Source organism: Macrobrachium nipponense, chromosome 13 (genome assembly GCF_015104395.2).
Source record: "Macrobrachium nipponense isolate FS-2020 chromosome 13, ASM1510439v2, whole genome shotgun sequence".
NCBI classification, from domain to species: domain Eukaryota; kingdom Metazoa; phylum Arthropoda; class Malacostraca; order Decapoda; family Palaemonidae; genus Macrobrachium; species Macrobrachium nipponense.
In genome coordinates, this window is record NC_087206.1 from 39,730,142 (window position 1) to 39,747,641 (window position 17,500).

At 36.6% G+C, this 17,500-nt stretch overlaps 1 protein-coding gene across 4 annotated transcripts in view; it reads right to left on the reverse strand.

The window, feature by feature from the left end:
- LOC135225755 (uncharacterized) overlaps positions 1-17,500 on the reverse strand; it is a 706,758-nt gene that overhangs the window by 101,817 nt on the left and 587,441 nt on the right. For all 4 annotated transcript variants that reach the window (XM_064265200.1, XM_064265199.1, XM_064265198.1 and 1 more), the window contains exon 3: positions 7,916-8,086. In XM_064265200.1, the coding sequence (XP_064121270.1) occupies positions 7,916-8,086 (171 nt within the window). The remainder of the gene's footprint in view (positions 1-7,915; positions 8,087-17,500) is intronic.

The window sequence follows — 17,500 nt, forward strand, 5'->3', positions numbered from 1 at the left end:
TATATATATATATAATATATATATATATTATATATGCATAACTGAATCACGAAAGTTTGGAACGTGATAATCCATAAAATAAAGGTATATAAAACCACGAAGGATATATATATATAATATATATATATATATATATATATATATATATATATATATATATATATGTATGTGTGTGTGTACGCATGTATGTATGCATACATATATGAATGAATACTTTCTGGAAAAAGGTGGGTAGAGAGAGAGAGAGAGAAGAGAGAGAGAGAGAGAGAGAGAGAGAGATTAAACCATCTGGTACATCGAAGACCCAATCATTTCACCGCCATGAACACTCCAGGCGACACTCGGAAGATCATCACCCAGTTACTGGTGAACCCTGGGGTCTTGTACCTGAAGAGTGGAAGGGGAAGAACTCCCTCCTCCTCTAGGAATCCGATGGGGTCCTAATTTCCCAAAGGAATCTCTTTCGGGCCTACACTATATTGAAGGCTAATTGAAAGAAAAAACCCAATTTTTGTCACTGCACCTGCTTCTCACGTTTCCCTTCTTTTTATTCACGTTAGCAGCATTTCTTACTTTTGTTCTAGTTCTAGGGGACGAGGTTTTCTACACAATGAATCCTATTGTATTTCCCTTCACTATATGTGAAGAATACTCAATTTTCTCCTGCTTGTCATGATAACGAGCGCCCAAATCAAGTTCGATCATAGCCTAAGAAGTTATGAATAACTTTCCCTTCACTGTTGAAATAACGTGTTGATATAGGTATTTGTCAGTGAATCGGATTGTCCCGTGAAACAGTGAGGCAGTGAAAGTGTAATTTCAAGTTTTATCAAGTTCCTAAATACAAATAAACTTTTCTGCAGAACTAAACTTTCGGGAACTTTTAACTTCCCTAAGTTTCCAGATCATTGTTATTACAAAGATATTTAATTTCAATTTGTTTTTGCAGAACATCAGAGTCACAATGATGTTTTTGTTAAAAGACCATCGGTTTCTAGCCTAACATTCACAAGTTCAAAACAAATATTTCTGAAACTGAAATGATTCCATTCTTTAACATATCGTAAAAGATATTCCAAGGAACATTTGCCTTTTGGAAAGACTTTCTTGAATGCATCAAAGGGCAATCATGCTTTCCTCGTGCTTTAAAAAAATAATATAAACCAGAAGAAAATGATACTTGGCAATTTTGGTACTTTGCATTTAGGAACCATTAACAAATATTTTTGGGGCTACGCCAGGTCACATCAAATACTCTGGCAGCACTTACTGAATATTTAGGTGTTACTTCAACATACTTATAGTTAAAACAGGGAGACTATTTTGAATGCCTGAATTCAAATGTTATTAGTAAGTTATAGTTTTAACTGTTTTTCTTTAAACGTCTATTTGACAGGAATATTAGTTATATTTCCTTCATTATTAGAGACGAGATCTAAAGTTTTCCCTTACGTTTTTTTCACGAAAAAAAAAATACTTTGCAGCACTGTACTCCAGAAATCGTGATACACTTCATCCTTGTAATCGTATTATTTAGTTGTATTCTTTGAATACGGTTTGTATCTATTTTTACTTTAAATTAATCTAGGAAACAAAATCTGGGAAAGCATTCATGTTTTAGTCATGTTAATCAGGTTGTGTGTGCAACAACTTCTTTTAAACATTCGTTGTCTTTTGGCGCTACATTTCATTGGTTAAAATTCTTTTTGACAATCATACAGAACACTTCCAAATAAACAAACACTTCCAAATTAATGAACAAAAAATTCGCTTTGTGCGTTGATCAATCACACCAGTGTAGGTGAACAGTGCTATATTCAGCTTTTGAAGTCGATTAGCAATAATTTTCTCCTTGGATTTCACAACTTCGCTCAAATTAAAAGATCGAACAAAATTGAAAGCCATCAAAATTACTTCAAACTTTTTCGAAAGCAATTTTGCTGAAATCTGCAACATTTTCAACGAAAACTGAACAAAATTCTGGCCACTGAACATGGTATAATTCATTTCAAACGGAAAAGCACTCAGAATTGCTAATAAAATTTCAAAGCCTTGGTACAGTCTCTCTCTCTCTCTCTCTCTCTCTCTCTCTCTCTCTCTCTCTCTCTCTCTCTCTCTCTGGGGTACAATTTGCTGTTCCCAGAAGAGCTTTATTAACGTGATTTTAATTGGCCGTTCGATACGGCATGCATTAATATTGAAGCAAATGTTGATATACATACGAACCCAGTCGAGCCATTAAAGCGAAAGTGACTCCTGGCGGTGCACCGGCAGAGCAGAGCCACATTAAATGTGAATACAAAGTAAATAATACGAACAACCAAAGGTTCTCCAAAACCAGACACGAATTTAACCGATGAAAGATTATTCTTGATTCGGATATTCACTAAAATATGAATGAAGCTGGGATCCCTTCAACTTGGCCCCCATTCTCTCTCTCTCTCTCTCTCTCTCTCTCTCTCTCTCTCTCTCTCTCTCTCTCTCTCTCCTTCTTGCATCTGAGTTCGTCTATACGCCTTTTTTTTTTTTTTCACATGGGGGTAGCACCTAAGAATGTTACCCTTCGGTATCTCACCTAGTATTTTAGGGATGAAGTTATTAGCCTCATGTTACAACTCATTGTAGTACAATAACTTGGATAATGTCCTGCATATACACATACGCCCTCAAAACTCTCTCTCTCTCTCTCTCTCTCTCTCTCTCTCTCTCTCTCTCTCTCTCTATATATATATATATATATATATATATATATATCATATAGAAATATATATAGATAAACACTCACACACACACACACATATATATATAGATAGATAAATAGATATACATATATATATATATATATATATACTTATATAAATTCTATGTATACATACATACATTCATACATATATATATATATATATATATATATGCATGTATGTATGTATGTATGTATAAACACACCTACAATCCGTACACATAAGCTGGTCCAAAATATTCCCCTGAAGGGGCTTTCAATTTACGTTGGTCGACAGAATTGACGCCTTCTGTTCGACCTGAATTCTTAATGAGGGTTTTAATTGGTTTTGTTAAATCCATCTAATAGCTTTGAGTCTATACGGCCTCAGGGTGCGGCATAGGGACTGCTAAAAGGGATATGGTTGTTATGAGGGCTCCTAATGAAACGCCGAGAGGCGATTCAATTGCTTACATAGAAACCTATACGTAATGAATTATCTGGGGGAGATGATAAGACTCGTACGCTCGTCTATCCCTGTACTCTCACTCTAGGGCTAAGGAGCCTGCAAGAGTGCCCTAGCCTGAATTCATTTCAATAGTTTGCACGGATAGGAATTTATGATGGTTTCAACGTTCACTATAAAGTTGAAGTGTTCATTGGACTGCCAGCGTCAGCTCTTCATTTTTGTTAGGTGATACAAAAAGACAGATTGTTCCACCTGTAAAATAAAAAAAAATTCCAAGGGGATTGATGAACTTGATGCATAGATCTGAAAAAAGGAATCATTATACGAGCACAGCACTGATAAGCATTCAAGACACACACACACGTGTGCATGCAATGCAATTAGCCATGGCCGCAGGCAAATGCTTTCATAATCATTTTATGAATGATTGTAGCGATGATCCTTTTTAATGGGTTCAGTGTCGTAAAAAAGCGCCATTCAGCTCTAACAGCCGATTTTCCTCTGACACAAACAAATAGCGCTTATTAACAAAGAGGATTACCATAGGCTTTTCCAATGCCGCTCCGCCAGATAATCAGTTGAACAAATTAACAATGGGCTCTGTTGTAATTGCTCTACGACCATTTCACCAAATAATGAGTTTAACACGATAAAACGGTTTGCTTTAGGCTACGCATTTCGGAGAGATTTCCGGTGAAATATTAGTTTTTAGCCACTCTTGCAAAGGAGCAGAACCAGCCTAAGCTTAAAATTATAGTTTACGTCTTGGCCAGTATCATCTCAACCTGTACGTTGTTTAGAAGCCTGTTTTCCATAAAAAACGGTCACTCAAATATGAGATATGTAGCGACCAGTGACATTTCATATCTAGAAATAAAAAAAACTGATTAAAGATCCAAATAGACAAAACAATAGTGAAGGGAATTTAGAATAACATCATCGTCCCTCCAACGTCGCGTGATGCAAAGGGCCTCTTCGACATTTCGCTACGCTTGCCTTTCCAGTGCTTAATTTTCCTCAAATCTCTAGTCCTCCCCAACCTCCTTTCTCAAGCCTCCCAATCCAGTAGGTCTGGGTCTTTCCCTCAGAAGGTGGCAACAGGAGCCCAGCTGACAAAATCATGTTCTATTCTCACAATGTTCGTCCGCAGGGCATGTCTCAACCATCACCCTTTCATCATTATCTCACTGACAAATAGGACTATATTCTTCTTAATCTGTTATTCTCGAATCGACAGAATCTTTAAAAGTTTCCTTGTCATGCCCCGTCAGTCATGTTCGTAAAGCAATGAAGATCGTACTAGACTTGCGTTTTCATTTAATTCCGTATGCAATTTCAATCTATTTCCCAGAGCGAACTCATCCTGCTCATTGTTTGATTTACCTTATGTCTTTCCCTAGGCTCCAACTGAGAGAACCTGTATTGAATAGCTGAGCTTTTAATGTTTGACAGATTAAACCTCATTAATCGGTTCTCCTACTAAAGTTAATATCATCCCTTTGTGTTCGCTCTCTCCTCAAATGTTCTTCGTGTATGTAATTCGAATCCCATCGCTAGATGTATGATGCATTTTATCAAGCAAGCTTCGTAAATCTTGTGGAGATTTGCTGATTAAAAGAGCGCCATCTTTGTATTTATGTCAAATTTCCATCTTTAATCCAATGTAAAACCATTTTATCTCAGACTATTTTTTATCATAAAATCTAATAGACGGGCAAACAACAAAGGTGAAATAATATTCCCTTGTAGCATCCCACTACTTGCAAATTCATACGGAAAAACCTCAACAAACATGAAATGAACCTGAAATTCTTTCATACATAGTTCCAATTCGCATTACGGCAACATCATAGCGGCGCAAAAGACCTTCCATAATATTGGTCTGTGAATGCTGTTATAAGCCTTCTCGTCATCAACACCACCAACGAAAGGGGACGTTCAAATCCAATACATTCCCGCACAATATGCGTTACCACAAATAACTCATCTGTGCGACTCTTGACTTTTCTAAAACCAGCTTGTCCGTCTCTCAGACTTTTGAAAATGTCTGTCTCCGGCCTATGAAAATAAGCATATTGAATACTTCCATGACAACCTGCGTCAATGCAACGCCTTTGTTGTTACCGCTTTCAGGTAGGTCAACTTTCTTCGCTTCCTTACCAATGACTTCTCATTTGTTTCCTCATTCCAAACTCTACAGAACTTGCTTGCTAGTATGACGAGTGTCATTCCAGTGTTAGCTAAGATCATCTCTGTAGCGATTTTATAATAAACTGGCGTTTTCTATCTCTTCAAGTTTCAAAAACTGTGAATTCACTTGCAACCACATTCTGGTTTTCATCGGCTTTAGGTTTACTGCGTCTTCCATCTCTCATATCCATGAAAGCACAAATGTTCGGGCCAGAGTTGTTTTTATTTTGATATTATTGACCTATCCCTCCTTCAGATAAGTACTTTCCTCTCTTTTTTGTCACCATGGATATCACATTAATAATTCTGTGGACTATCATAACATCAGTGTCACGACCTGAATGCATGGCTTATTCAACATCAGCATGTTTGTCTGATTATTCATTCTCATCTCTCTTGATCTTCGTTTAACTTCACCATCTAAAATCGAGTACTAGTATGTTCTACTTTGTTCTTTACTCCGACCCCACCCCTCACCAGAAATTTTTTCTAATATGTACCTTTCGCTTTTGTATATTCTTTATTGTATTTAGGATCTCATCCGATATCCAGGGTTTACGTCTTGTTACCCAATATGCCAGTATTACTGAATTTCGAGCAGATTTGATATACTAGATTCTTGATGTGAAACAGATCCCCACCTCCTGTTTCCGCCTCCTCAAGTATGGTGTCTGGAACTGCAAATCTGTTTCGACATTCATTGGCTTGTTGTTCACCTCTAAGAAGCTCTACCATATCAAACCTAGATACCCTGTCAATTTTTTGGCTGGATGCTTTTACTTTAAGATTTAGTGTGGCAATGATAACAGGTAACCACTGCCATCATCTGATCTGTGAATCCTAATCATTCCTAGGTGTTTTTTTTTGTTCTTAATAGTTATTCCGATTTCTATAACGGTCGTCTGGGGATACAAAAGGGTATCTAAGGATGTCCTTTGGTTGGAAAAAGGTACCTCCAATTTCGAATTACTTGCAGTACAAGAATGAATGAATTGCACCTCATCTCCGTGTGCGGTCCCCCCGACAACTCCCGCCCCAGGAGGCCTACCTTGTCCCTTAAACAGATCACACTTTTATTGTTCTTCCCACACCTTCATTCATATCACCAAAAACAACTCTCAAATCTCTTTCTGCTATTTCATCTACATTTTGAAATTCTATATCAAATTCATCCTTTATTCTTTATTGTCAAACTCATCCTTTATTTCTTTGTTTTCAAACTCATCCTTTATTTCTTTGTTGTCAAACTCATCCTTTATTTCTTTGTTTTCAAACTCATCCTTTATTTCTGTTTTAATATATCTCGTTAATTCACTTTCTAAATGCTCTATCTTTCAAACTGGATTCGGAGTTCTTACATTCCTGATTTTTTTGTCGTTAGTATTTAAAAACCAAGAGATTTTTATCGTGCCCAAATGCCCGGATCTAAGGGCCATTTCTCAATTGTGCCTATCTATTTCCATGACTGAATCCACAGAGGAAAGCCCAGTTTCTTGTAGCTCAGAGTTCCTAGTAGAATAAGACCAACGAGCCCTGGCCTTACCTTTTGGCTCTTGATCGAGGTCATCCGGCTGAATCCGAGGAGACAATATCACCGAGTGCCTTATCCTGTCCATATCTATATCCCAATACGCCTAAATATCTTCAAATGTTTCAGATCAACAATTGGGAAACTGATACTAAAGTCCTAAGTCTAAACCAATACTATATATCATGTTTATACGTATAATAAAAGTTGGAAAAAACATAGCAACTATGGTGCATCACTGACATGACTGGAGATGATTAGTTAAAAGCCACAATAATGTATATGATACTGTAATTCAGCCTCTTTGTATTTTGGAAAAATATGCACTATCATATACAGTATTGTGGCTGGTAACTCATTCAAACACATTAAGGTTGAAAATTCTAAGAAGAACTTACTATACCGCAGTCTATTTCGATGGTACAGCTATTTGTGTGTTTGCCTGTTATAAGGAGAGAGAGAGAGAGAGAGAGAGAGAGAGAGAGAGAGAGAGAGAGAGAGAGAGAGAGAGAATTCTTTCGTTCTATCTTTCATGAAGGCACGGAATGGAATCAATCTCTCGCAGGCGTTGCCAAGTAATAAATCAAGCCCCAGCGAAAGTAACAGGAATGAAATCCATCGGGAAAATGAAAGAGTGCAGCGCCTTCTGACTTCCATCTGATGACAGGTGAAATGAAGAAGAATAACGCCTGGGGATTTGGCAGGGTTAACAGTTGCAGTGAACATCTCTTTGGATTTATTTCTCTCTAAATGGACCCATTCTCTCAGATTTTTATTCCGTCTACGTGGGTCCTTACAAACACACACACACATACACATTGTCACACGTTAGCTCACGTATTTTTTTATGTAATGTTGCATGTTCAATAAAGAATAAAATGCCATTTAAGCATTCTTCCTTATTACGTTTGTTTCTGTAAAAAAAAAAAAAAACACACACACACACACAACGGAAGAAGCCGCAATTTCAGCAAAAAAATAATAAAGACAGAGAGAGAGAGAGACTCACCTTTATTTTCGACGAACATGCACGGATGATCGAAGATGAATTCTCGAAAGAGGTTGCAGTCCTTATCCAAGTGCCGCTCCCGACAGAGGCAGGTCGGCCGGAAGTAAGGGAACCCGCCCAGGAACCTCAGTGCCGCCAGACACTTGTCCACCGTCACCGTCGAACAGGCAACTGCAAAGATCGAAAAAAAAAAGAAATTAGCAACTATTCAATTAAGAGTATGTTATGAAATGCATCAGTTTCACATTCATTGCCTTATCAAATACATAATTAGCAGCCCACTGCAAATTCAGAATTCTCCTAATGCGCTCCTGAACACGATAGAAAACAATAACAGAAAAGAGACTGAAAGAAACGAAAATCAGAAACGACTCTTTCAATTAATCTGTATCAGACAATGCAGCACGAGCACGAAAGGAAATGGTGTGGTCGGTGTGTGTGTGTGTGGGGTGTGGAGAGATAGAGAGAGAGACGAGAGAGAGAGGGAGGAAGAGGATAGACCCTGTAGGTTAAGTTGGGGGGGGGGGGGGGGGGGGGGGGGGGTGGGGGGGAAGGGGTTGGGGGGGGTGGGGTGAGGGATGAAAATTTAAGGTCGCCAACAATACGCATTTCTATAATGGGTCTCAGGGTGCTCCGGAATCTTCAATTTCCTGGAACTTAAGTTCAGAAGTCTCTCTCTCTCTCTCTCTCTCTCTCTCTCTCTCTCTCTCTCTCTCTCTGACACACACACGCGGGCGCGTTTCCGGTGCTACTGACTCCAAGTCCTAATAGGAATCGTTTTGATTTACCAATGAGTAACATTTTTCATTTTCCAAATTGTTCAGTGAAAATCGCTCTGATAACTATAACAAGTTTTAGTAAATATATGGTAGAAAACGTAAACAGGAAGTGCAAAAAAAAAAAAAAAAACGCTAATAATACTCATAGAAGCAGTGATGATCCTCAAAGTGACAGTGAAAAAATATTGGCAGAAACAGTAGCAACGACAGGCACTGGAAACGCTTCAGGGTTGATAAAATCACTCGAGTGCCATTAAATTCCGTTCAACATCTTCAGCACGCTGTCCAAAATATGACGGCAAAATAACTTTCGAGTTCAGTAACAATTCTGGCTTAAATGATGGAAATATTGATTCTACATCAAAAGATTGAGACACCAGGCAAGAGATGCGATAATGTAAATTTTTTACTATTAAAGTTGCATCGTCATAATACTGATAACAGTATATAGAACCGATAGTCAGCATTTAGCCTAACTCATCAGTATGAAGTTTTTTACCCGAAAAAACATGTGAACGTTTGGAACACTACAACCTTTATAATCTAACCCAAAGTATATTTTATACTGGGCAGCATGAAAGCCCATCTTTCATGTTGCCCAGTATGGTCATTTATTATTAATTTGAAAATAACTATCACCGGTATGAACATCATGTGGTTCGATAATAATGATAACAAATGAGACACGCTGCTACACGATATTGAAGTTTCCATTGAATAAAAAATACTTTTCCCTTTTCTAGTTCTTGGTTCCCAATGCAGATCCTCCGGATCAGGGAGGGAGTGACCATCTGTTGGCCAAGGTACAAAAAACCATTACCTTTCAATTTTTCACAATGTCAGTTACAGAGGCCGTAACCCCCACGGCCTCTCACGCCTTCCTCATAATCATTTTCGGGCCGTCGCCACACAAACAACACAATCTGACATAAATCAGCCTGTAACTATTCGGCTGCCTCGTTAAGGAACAAAGGTCAGAATAATGACCATTACACAGTACAATAATCTGGCTGAAGTCTTCACACAGACGACCAAAGTTTTCTTCACTTACTGATACGCTTGGTTGGCGAAAGGACAACTTCCGTTAAATCACAACTGGTTTTGACTCTGATATTGATGAGGAATTAACTTTAAATTTATTCATGCGGACGACCACTCTAATGAATGATTGTCAGTTACCGATTTAACACTGGAATTACATATTTAAGCCATTCCTGTTTCCTTTATCATTATGCTAACACAACAGTATTAGGTCATCTTTACTTCAGGAGGGATCTTTCTTTGGTATAGCACTTCCTGTAGGTAATAGTTTCCAAAAACTGGCAACAACCACTAAACACAACAAATATTATATATTATATATACATATTACATACACACACGTAAATATATATATATAAAATATATATATATATATATATATATATATATATATATATATATGTGTGTGTGTGTGTGTGTGTGTGTGTGTATTTATATATATAATCACAGAATAGCCTCATAACTCCATGTCCATATACTACACTCGAATTATTCGTGTTAAGCTTCAATAAGACAGGATGGTTCAGATTCCAGATTCTTTAATTTTCAAAGTACTACCTTTCGAAGACATACTGCACGCCGCTGCCAGCTAGTGCATTGCCGATTGTACGCTGTAATTTAAAGAATCTGGAATCTAAACATCCCGTCCTCCTGAACCCTACCACGAGTAAAAATGATAAATATAGTAGACTTTTAGAAGGAAGTACATCTCAGGTGGTCCTTAAAATACATTTATTGCAACGTTTCAAAACACAAAGGTTTTATTTTCAAGCTGTAAAGACATAAAACAATAGAATTAACATTAAAAGCGCTAAATTACAAATAAAAGAGACATAATACATTATAAAAGACAAGATAAAAAAAATAAAAACTAGTTAGCAGATCCAACCATCGAGAGAGAAAGGAAAGACAGGAGTCAGAAGGAACAAACTGTTCCTTCTGTTGCCGGTCCTTCTGACTTCTGTCCTTCCTTTGTCTCTCGATGGTTGGTTCTGCTAAATAGTTTTTTTTTTATCTTGTCTTTTATAATGTATTATGTCACTTCTATTTGTAATTTAGCGCTTTTAATGTTAATTCTATTGTTTTATGTCTTTACAGCTTGAAAATGGAAACCTTTGTGTTTTGAAACGTTGCAATAAATGTATTTTAAGGACCACCTGAGATGTACTTCCTCCTAAAAGTCTTCTATTTTTCGAGTTACTAGTAACCGCCATACCTTGGAACGCTATACATACACACACACACACACACACACACACACACACACACACACACACACACATATATATATATATATATATATATATATATATATATATATATATATATATATATATGCACGAGTGTGTTTTAAATACACGCCTTTCTTTAGTACTGAGGGTAGCTTCTGTTGGGATAAAGACGTTACCCGACATCTCCCTTTCTAACTGCGACCCGCTACGGTGTACTAACGACTGGGTACAATATTCACAGCTTAGGTCAATTGCTGGTACAATGGACAGTATTTACAACTAACAAAGTTAAATCATCCCCTCTCCCCCAATCCCAAACAGGATCTTGATCTGGGACAATAAGTACTAATATGCCGAGGCAGCCGAAAAAGAGCCACACAAAAGGTTTTTCGATCCTCCAATCGATCAAGAAAAAAAAAAAACAAGTATTACCTTCCATTCAAAGGACTAATCATGGACTTTCAGAGTCAAACAATGCTAATGGATTTCCTTCGCTCAGCGGACTTTATGGAATCAGCCTTAATCAAAACGAGACGAGAGAAGATGAAAAGATTTTTTTTGGCAACTTCAGCTTTAGTTTACTCAAGTTCCTTTGTGTTGGCCATCAGAATACGCACGATAGGCACCAGAAAACAATTTATTGGCAAGAGAAGACTAATATACAGCTAAGATATAATTTCACACAATTTGAGAAGGCCTATCACTGAATAATAAGAAAATTGCTCTAGGTATCTAATATACTTTCGATGCAATTACAATTACCAGTACATTCAACTCATCATACAATGTTGGTGAAAACCCAAAATAAACTAAAAACGAATGGTCGTGGGAAGAATTATAACCACTTCAAAGCTTTACAACAAAACTACTGTTAAGATCTAAATGAATAATACAAACATTTATTTTTGACAAATTTGACTTTCGGTGCACAGAATAAAAACAATAACAAATAAATGAAATGGGACAACACCCGTACATTCATCCAGAGCGTTCAAAAGCATTAACAAGAAAATTTGCAAAGCAAATTTTTCTGGCGGGACACAACACGAAGACACTCACACGAAATCACCCAATTTTCCGGTCATGAGACGTTTCTTTAAATCCATCTTCAAGGTGACGAATTCTCTTCCTGTTTCTCATTTCACCGATTTTTATCACCAGCGCTCCTTTAAGGAGCCCATCCTCGCTTCCTTAGAGACGAGATCCTAATATTTTTTCATCTTTTCCTTTTTTTTTGTTGCTTCCTTTAAAACACGAGATAAATAGAGGATTTTAGCTGGAAAGTCCGGAGACTACTTTCACATAAATGTGAAATACGAGAGGAACCTCAGTCGTTCACTTCTTTTTCTCATGAGCAACGACCATAAAGATTATCCTTTAGTTTCATTTAAAATTTGTGAAAACTATTTATTTTTTACAGTACACAGACAATGCCTAGGTGTTCCCAGGGACAGGTGATAAGCCAGGTAACCTGCCAGACAGCCATTACATATATACACATACATACACACACAAACACACACACACACAAATATATATATATAGATAGATATATATATATATATATATATATATATATATACGTGTATATATATATATATATATATATATATGACTGTAAAAATGTTCTGTAACAACAGAATTCCCCCTCTAATAAAAGAAGCCCATAAAAACTCCAAAATATAGAGAGAAAATACTATATATCAGAGACTGCTGTCTCCCTTTAGGTAAATGAATGAGAAAAATTACAGAAGAGATGGTATTTTTACCAAGAGATCCCTCCACAGGTAAGCCAATTTAAGTCACTCATACTGATAATCCTTCTTTAATCCTCTTAAGCATTGTTGAATGAAAACTTTATCAATGACATCTGAATCCCATGCACCTTTGTGAGATGTTCATTACCTGTCTCTGTTTAATCAAGGCCAATTCTATCATCTGACTCTTGTACCGACAGTGGCTGCAATAAATTATGTAACAAATTCCAGTTTATTCTGTGGTTATGTTCATTTATATGGTTGAAAACTAGCTGAGCTCGCCTATTTTCAACCATATAAATGAACTTAACCACAGAATAAACTGGAATTTGTCACGTATGATTTACAGCAGCAACTGTCGGTACAAGTCAAATGATAAAATCGACCTTGATTAAACAGACACAGGTAATGAACATCTCACATGGCACATGGGATTCAGATGTCATTGATAAAGTTTTCATTCAACCAATGCTTAAGAGGATTAATTAAGGATTATCAGTGAGAGTGACCTAAATTGGCTTACCTGTGGAGGGATCTGAGGGAGACAGCAGTCTCTGAAATATTGTATTTTTCTATATTTTGGCGTTTTTACGGGCTCCTTTTATTAATATACACACAACATACACACACACACACACACATATATATATATATATATAATATATATATATATATATATATATATATATATATATATATATATATATATATATATATATACGTATATATATAACAGATATAGATATCTACACAAATAAAATAAGATAGTTGCAAAGATTAAAAAGGGAGTAAGTATAGGAGAAAGTGGTTGTTGTAGTTGGGAGATCACTAAGAAAAGAGAGAAATAGATGGAGAATATATTGAACATAAATTACGCGTTCACTTTAGTTAGATAGGTATACCAATGCGAGTATGAACACTTGAGAATTCAACATGCGGTAAAGAATGACCTCGATGGTAGGTAGCTCAAAGCTTCAGATTAGAGAGAAAAATGTCTTTATTTTGAAGCTTCATAATTTATTATGAAGCATCATAATTTATAATTTTTATAATAAAATAAAATAACTATTTCTCATATATATATAATATATATATAATCCTATATATATATATATATATATACATATATATATATACATATAATATATATATAATATACTATATATATATATATATATATATATATATATATTATATATATATATATATATATATATATATATATATATATATATATATATATATATATATATATATATATATATATATATATATATATATATATATATTATATACTATATATATATATATATATATCTATATATATATATATATATATATATATACATATTTATACATATTTATAAAATTATACATACATACACAAACACATATATACATTTATGTGTATATATTATACACACATATATGTTGTAATAGCCCCAATGGCCTTTCTAAATTTTCGAATTCTTAGCGCTTTTTTGGATACACTTGGGGCTATTACCGTTGCATATATATCTGGTAAAAATGACCAGTAGAATTATACATTATATATATATATATATATATATATATATATATATATAATATATATATGTGTGTGTGTGTGTGTGTGTGTGTGTGTGTGTGTGCATAAATATAATATTATATACAAAAAATAAGAAGAGATTATACTTACAAAGATTACAAAGGAGTAAAATACAGGGGTAAGTGGATGTGGCAGGGGTGGGGGGGGGGGGGTTACCAGAAAGGAATATTCTTTTATATAGTATAATATGGGTTTATAAGAATACGGGCAATCTCAAAATGCTATAGAAGTTATTCCTGAAGCTTTTCAGGTTTCTTGCACAAAGGCCAGCTCGTAGTTTTCCCATTTACAGCTTTAATACTATTTGCATTAAGTTTCCGACTTAAACGATTATGCTCTATTGCCTGGTAGCTTGGTCTGCTCTTCGCAAACTTTCGTCTCTTTATTTGAAACTTCAGAACTCGTTCTTCCTTGTAATTTGATGCAGGAAATGCTTGTATGTGGATCTCTGGCGGTGGCTCAAAACTTGCATAATTCCTTGTTGACGATAATGGAATCTCCAAGCTTTAACCTTTTGCGTGATATTGTGTTTATCCAAAGCCTGTTTCCTGACTTTGACTTCGGATGGCGAGCTTTTAGTTTTCTGTAAAAGAAAACTATTGAGATAGTTTTGTCTGTCCCTCAGCACTTTTTCTGTCCGCCATCAAACCTTAAAAACTACTGAGGCTACAGGGCTGCAAATTGGTATGTTGATCATCCACCCTCCAGTATTCAAACATAACGAATTGCAGCCCTCTACGCACAGTAGTTTTTTTTTTTTTTTTTTTTTTTTAGTTTTTTTTTTTTTTTTTTTTTTTTTTTAATTTGAGGTAAAGTTGGCCATGACTGTGCTTCTGACACCGCTATGCGTTTGTATGGTGTTTTTACACTGCCTGGAACTAGTGGTTATTCAGCAACGGGACCAACGGCTTTACGCGACTTCCGAACCACGTCGAAAGTGAACTTCGATTACCAGAAATACACATCACTCACACCTCAGTGGAATGCCCGAGAATCGAACTCGAGAGCACCGAGGTGACCAACAACACAGGGCACCTCTGGGCCGTGGTGGAGAGTTTCATACAGCTTCATACGCTATACAGAAAACTTGACTGTGCTGTGGAAATTTCGGTGCATATTTTACTTGTTTAGTTCTGGACTTACTGACACATTTTCACATCTAGTCTCTCACCTCGGTAACATTATTAGCAGACATGACGTCATAAAGTATTTTAGATCGAAATGTGGGTTATCAAGTAAGTTTTTATTTGGATCTCCATGTCACTATAGGAAATATAACGATAGCCAGTTGGACGTTGAATTGAATCGATTATTATCAAGACACTAACCCCTACTTCACAATGTAAGAAATATAAAAATCCTTATTCCAATCCACAAATGTTGCTTAATGCGCAGAAATATAACAGCAAATATAATGTTTGGCGAGTGACAAAATGTCGCCATAAAAAAACATGGAAAGTTGTCTGAATATGGAGCACCAGAGCTGACCTGCTTCAAGCAATCAAAGTCTGTGATTAAAGAAAAGCAAGAAGGAAAACTATAATGTGAAAACTGCCTTCAAAATCCCTGTCAGCGTGAGAAACAGCAACAAACGCACACATATTTGCGTCTATGAATCGCTAACTTGTAAAGATGAAGTTATAGAAGGAGCCACTAAGGTGGATTCGACCGCCATCCTCGTAAGCGGATGGGATCCTCCATGAACAGGAAATGAGGCAGGATAAGGAGGTCATGGCTTCAATAATGAGGCGATTTATTATTCATTTCCTAAACTCTTCCTTCTCCTCTCCCCCTCCTTCTCCTCCGCCTCCTCCTCCCCCCACCACACCCTCAGCCGCTGGTGCTTCCACGCATCTTTTTATTTGCCTCTCCACCCGCTCCACTTATCAATCTCCATTTCTCTCTCTCTCTCTCTCTCTCTCTCTCTCTCTCTCTCTCTCTCTCTCTCTCTCTCTTACCTTCAGTTTTCCAACAAGACCTGCCCTACACTCCCCCCAAACTCCTCTTCCACCAAACCCCAACCCAGACGCCACCCTTCCTTCCCCTCTCCTCCCCCAACAATCCCTCCGTTTTTCTCCGCCTCCTTTTCATACTCATCTTTTTCTTATTACCAAAATGAAGCGAGAGGAAGGGTATAATTTTATGCATGAGTTTCCTCAGGGTAATGAAAGAAAAAGGAATGAAAAGAGGAACAAACAAACACGATCATCGAGGAAAATTCCTGAAAAATGCTCGTTGGGGGAGATTACATATAATAAGGATTTGCGTAATTAAGTATATTTTTAGGATCACGTAGCCAGGATGAGCTTCAATCACGAGCTGAGGCCTCGGGACTCCGAGACCGAACCGAGACCTTCATTCGTCTAAATATGAGATACAATACAAATGTTGGGTGGCCCCATCTCCATCATTTCTGACAAGCATATTTGCTCCCCTTACGGATATATTCAAGTTGTTTCTGCCTGAGCCCTCTTTATCTTGATTGCCTTGCATTTACATGAGCTCCAACAATGAACATAAAACCAAATGTAAGAGTTTTCTGAAGCAAAAAAGATTCCATAGCAGTTTCCAGTTTTTAGTAACACCACAACTGTCACTCACTAACTTGGATCTTATGCGTGCATCGTTGCCAATTTAGTGGAGCTTCACACATACGCCGATGCATTTACAAACTGTTTCCATGCATTCCACTTGTCATAGTCATGCAATAATAATAAAATTGCTCTAATATGTATATATACTACCAATAGATATGCTAATTTCACTTATTTACCCGGTTTTGTGTAAGTCTTATACCTAGTTTGGAGGGTAAACACATTCCAATTGGCAACAATGTAAATGCGTGGATGTACACGTGCACCCAAAGGAAAACTTCCGAGCTGAATCAAGGACGAAACCAATATGCACACAACTTCCACAGCAGCATCCTTCAATGACTTGAACAAAAGGCTCACTTTCTTCTCTTATATTCACCATATATTACGTCCCTTCCGTTCCTACACCTACATTCTGCATAGTGATTCTTGGCACACCCAACCACCCTCCCCCAAACTTGACAATTGTTTCAACTTTTAACCAGACTTTCTTCGGCCTCCATTCTTTTCGTTTGACCAAACCAACATATTATAATAGCCATCTAATACATCTTTTAATGTATTTTATACGTATTATCCTATAAGTGTTTAGCT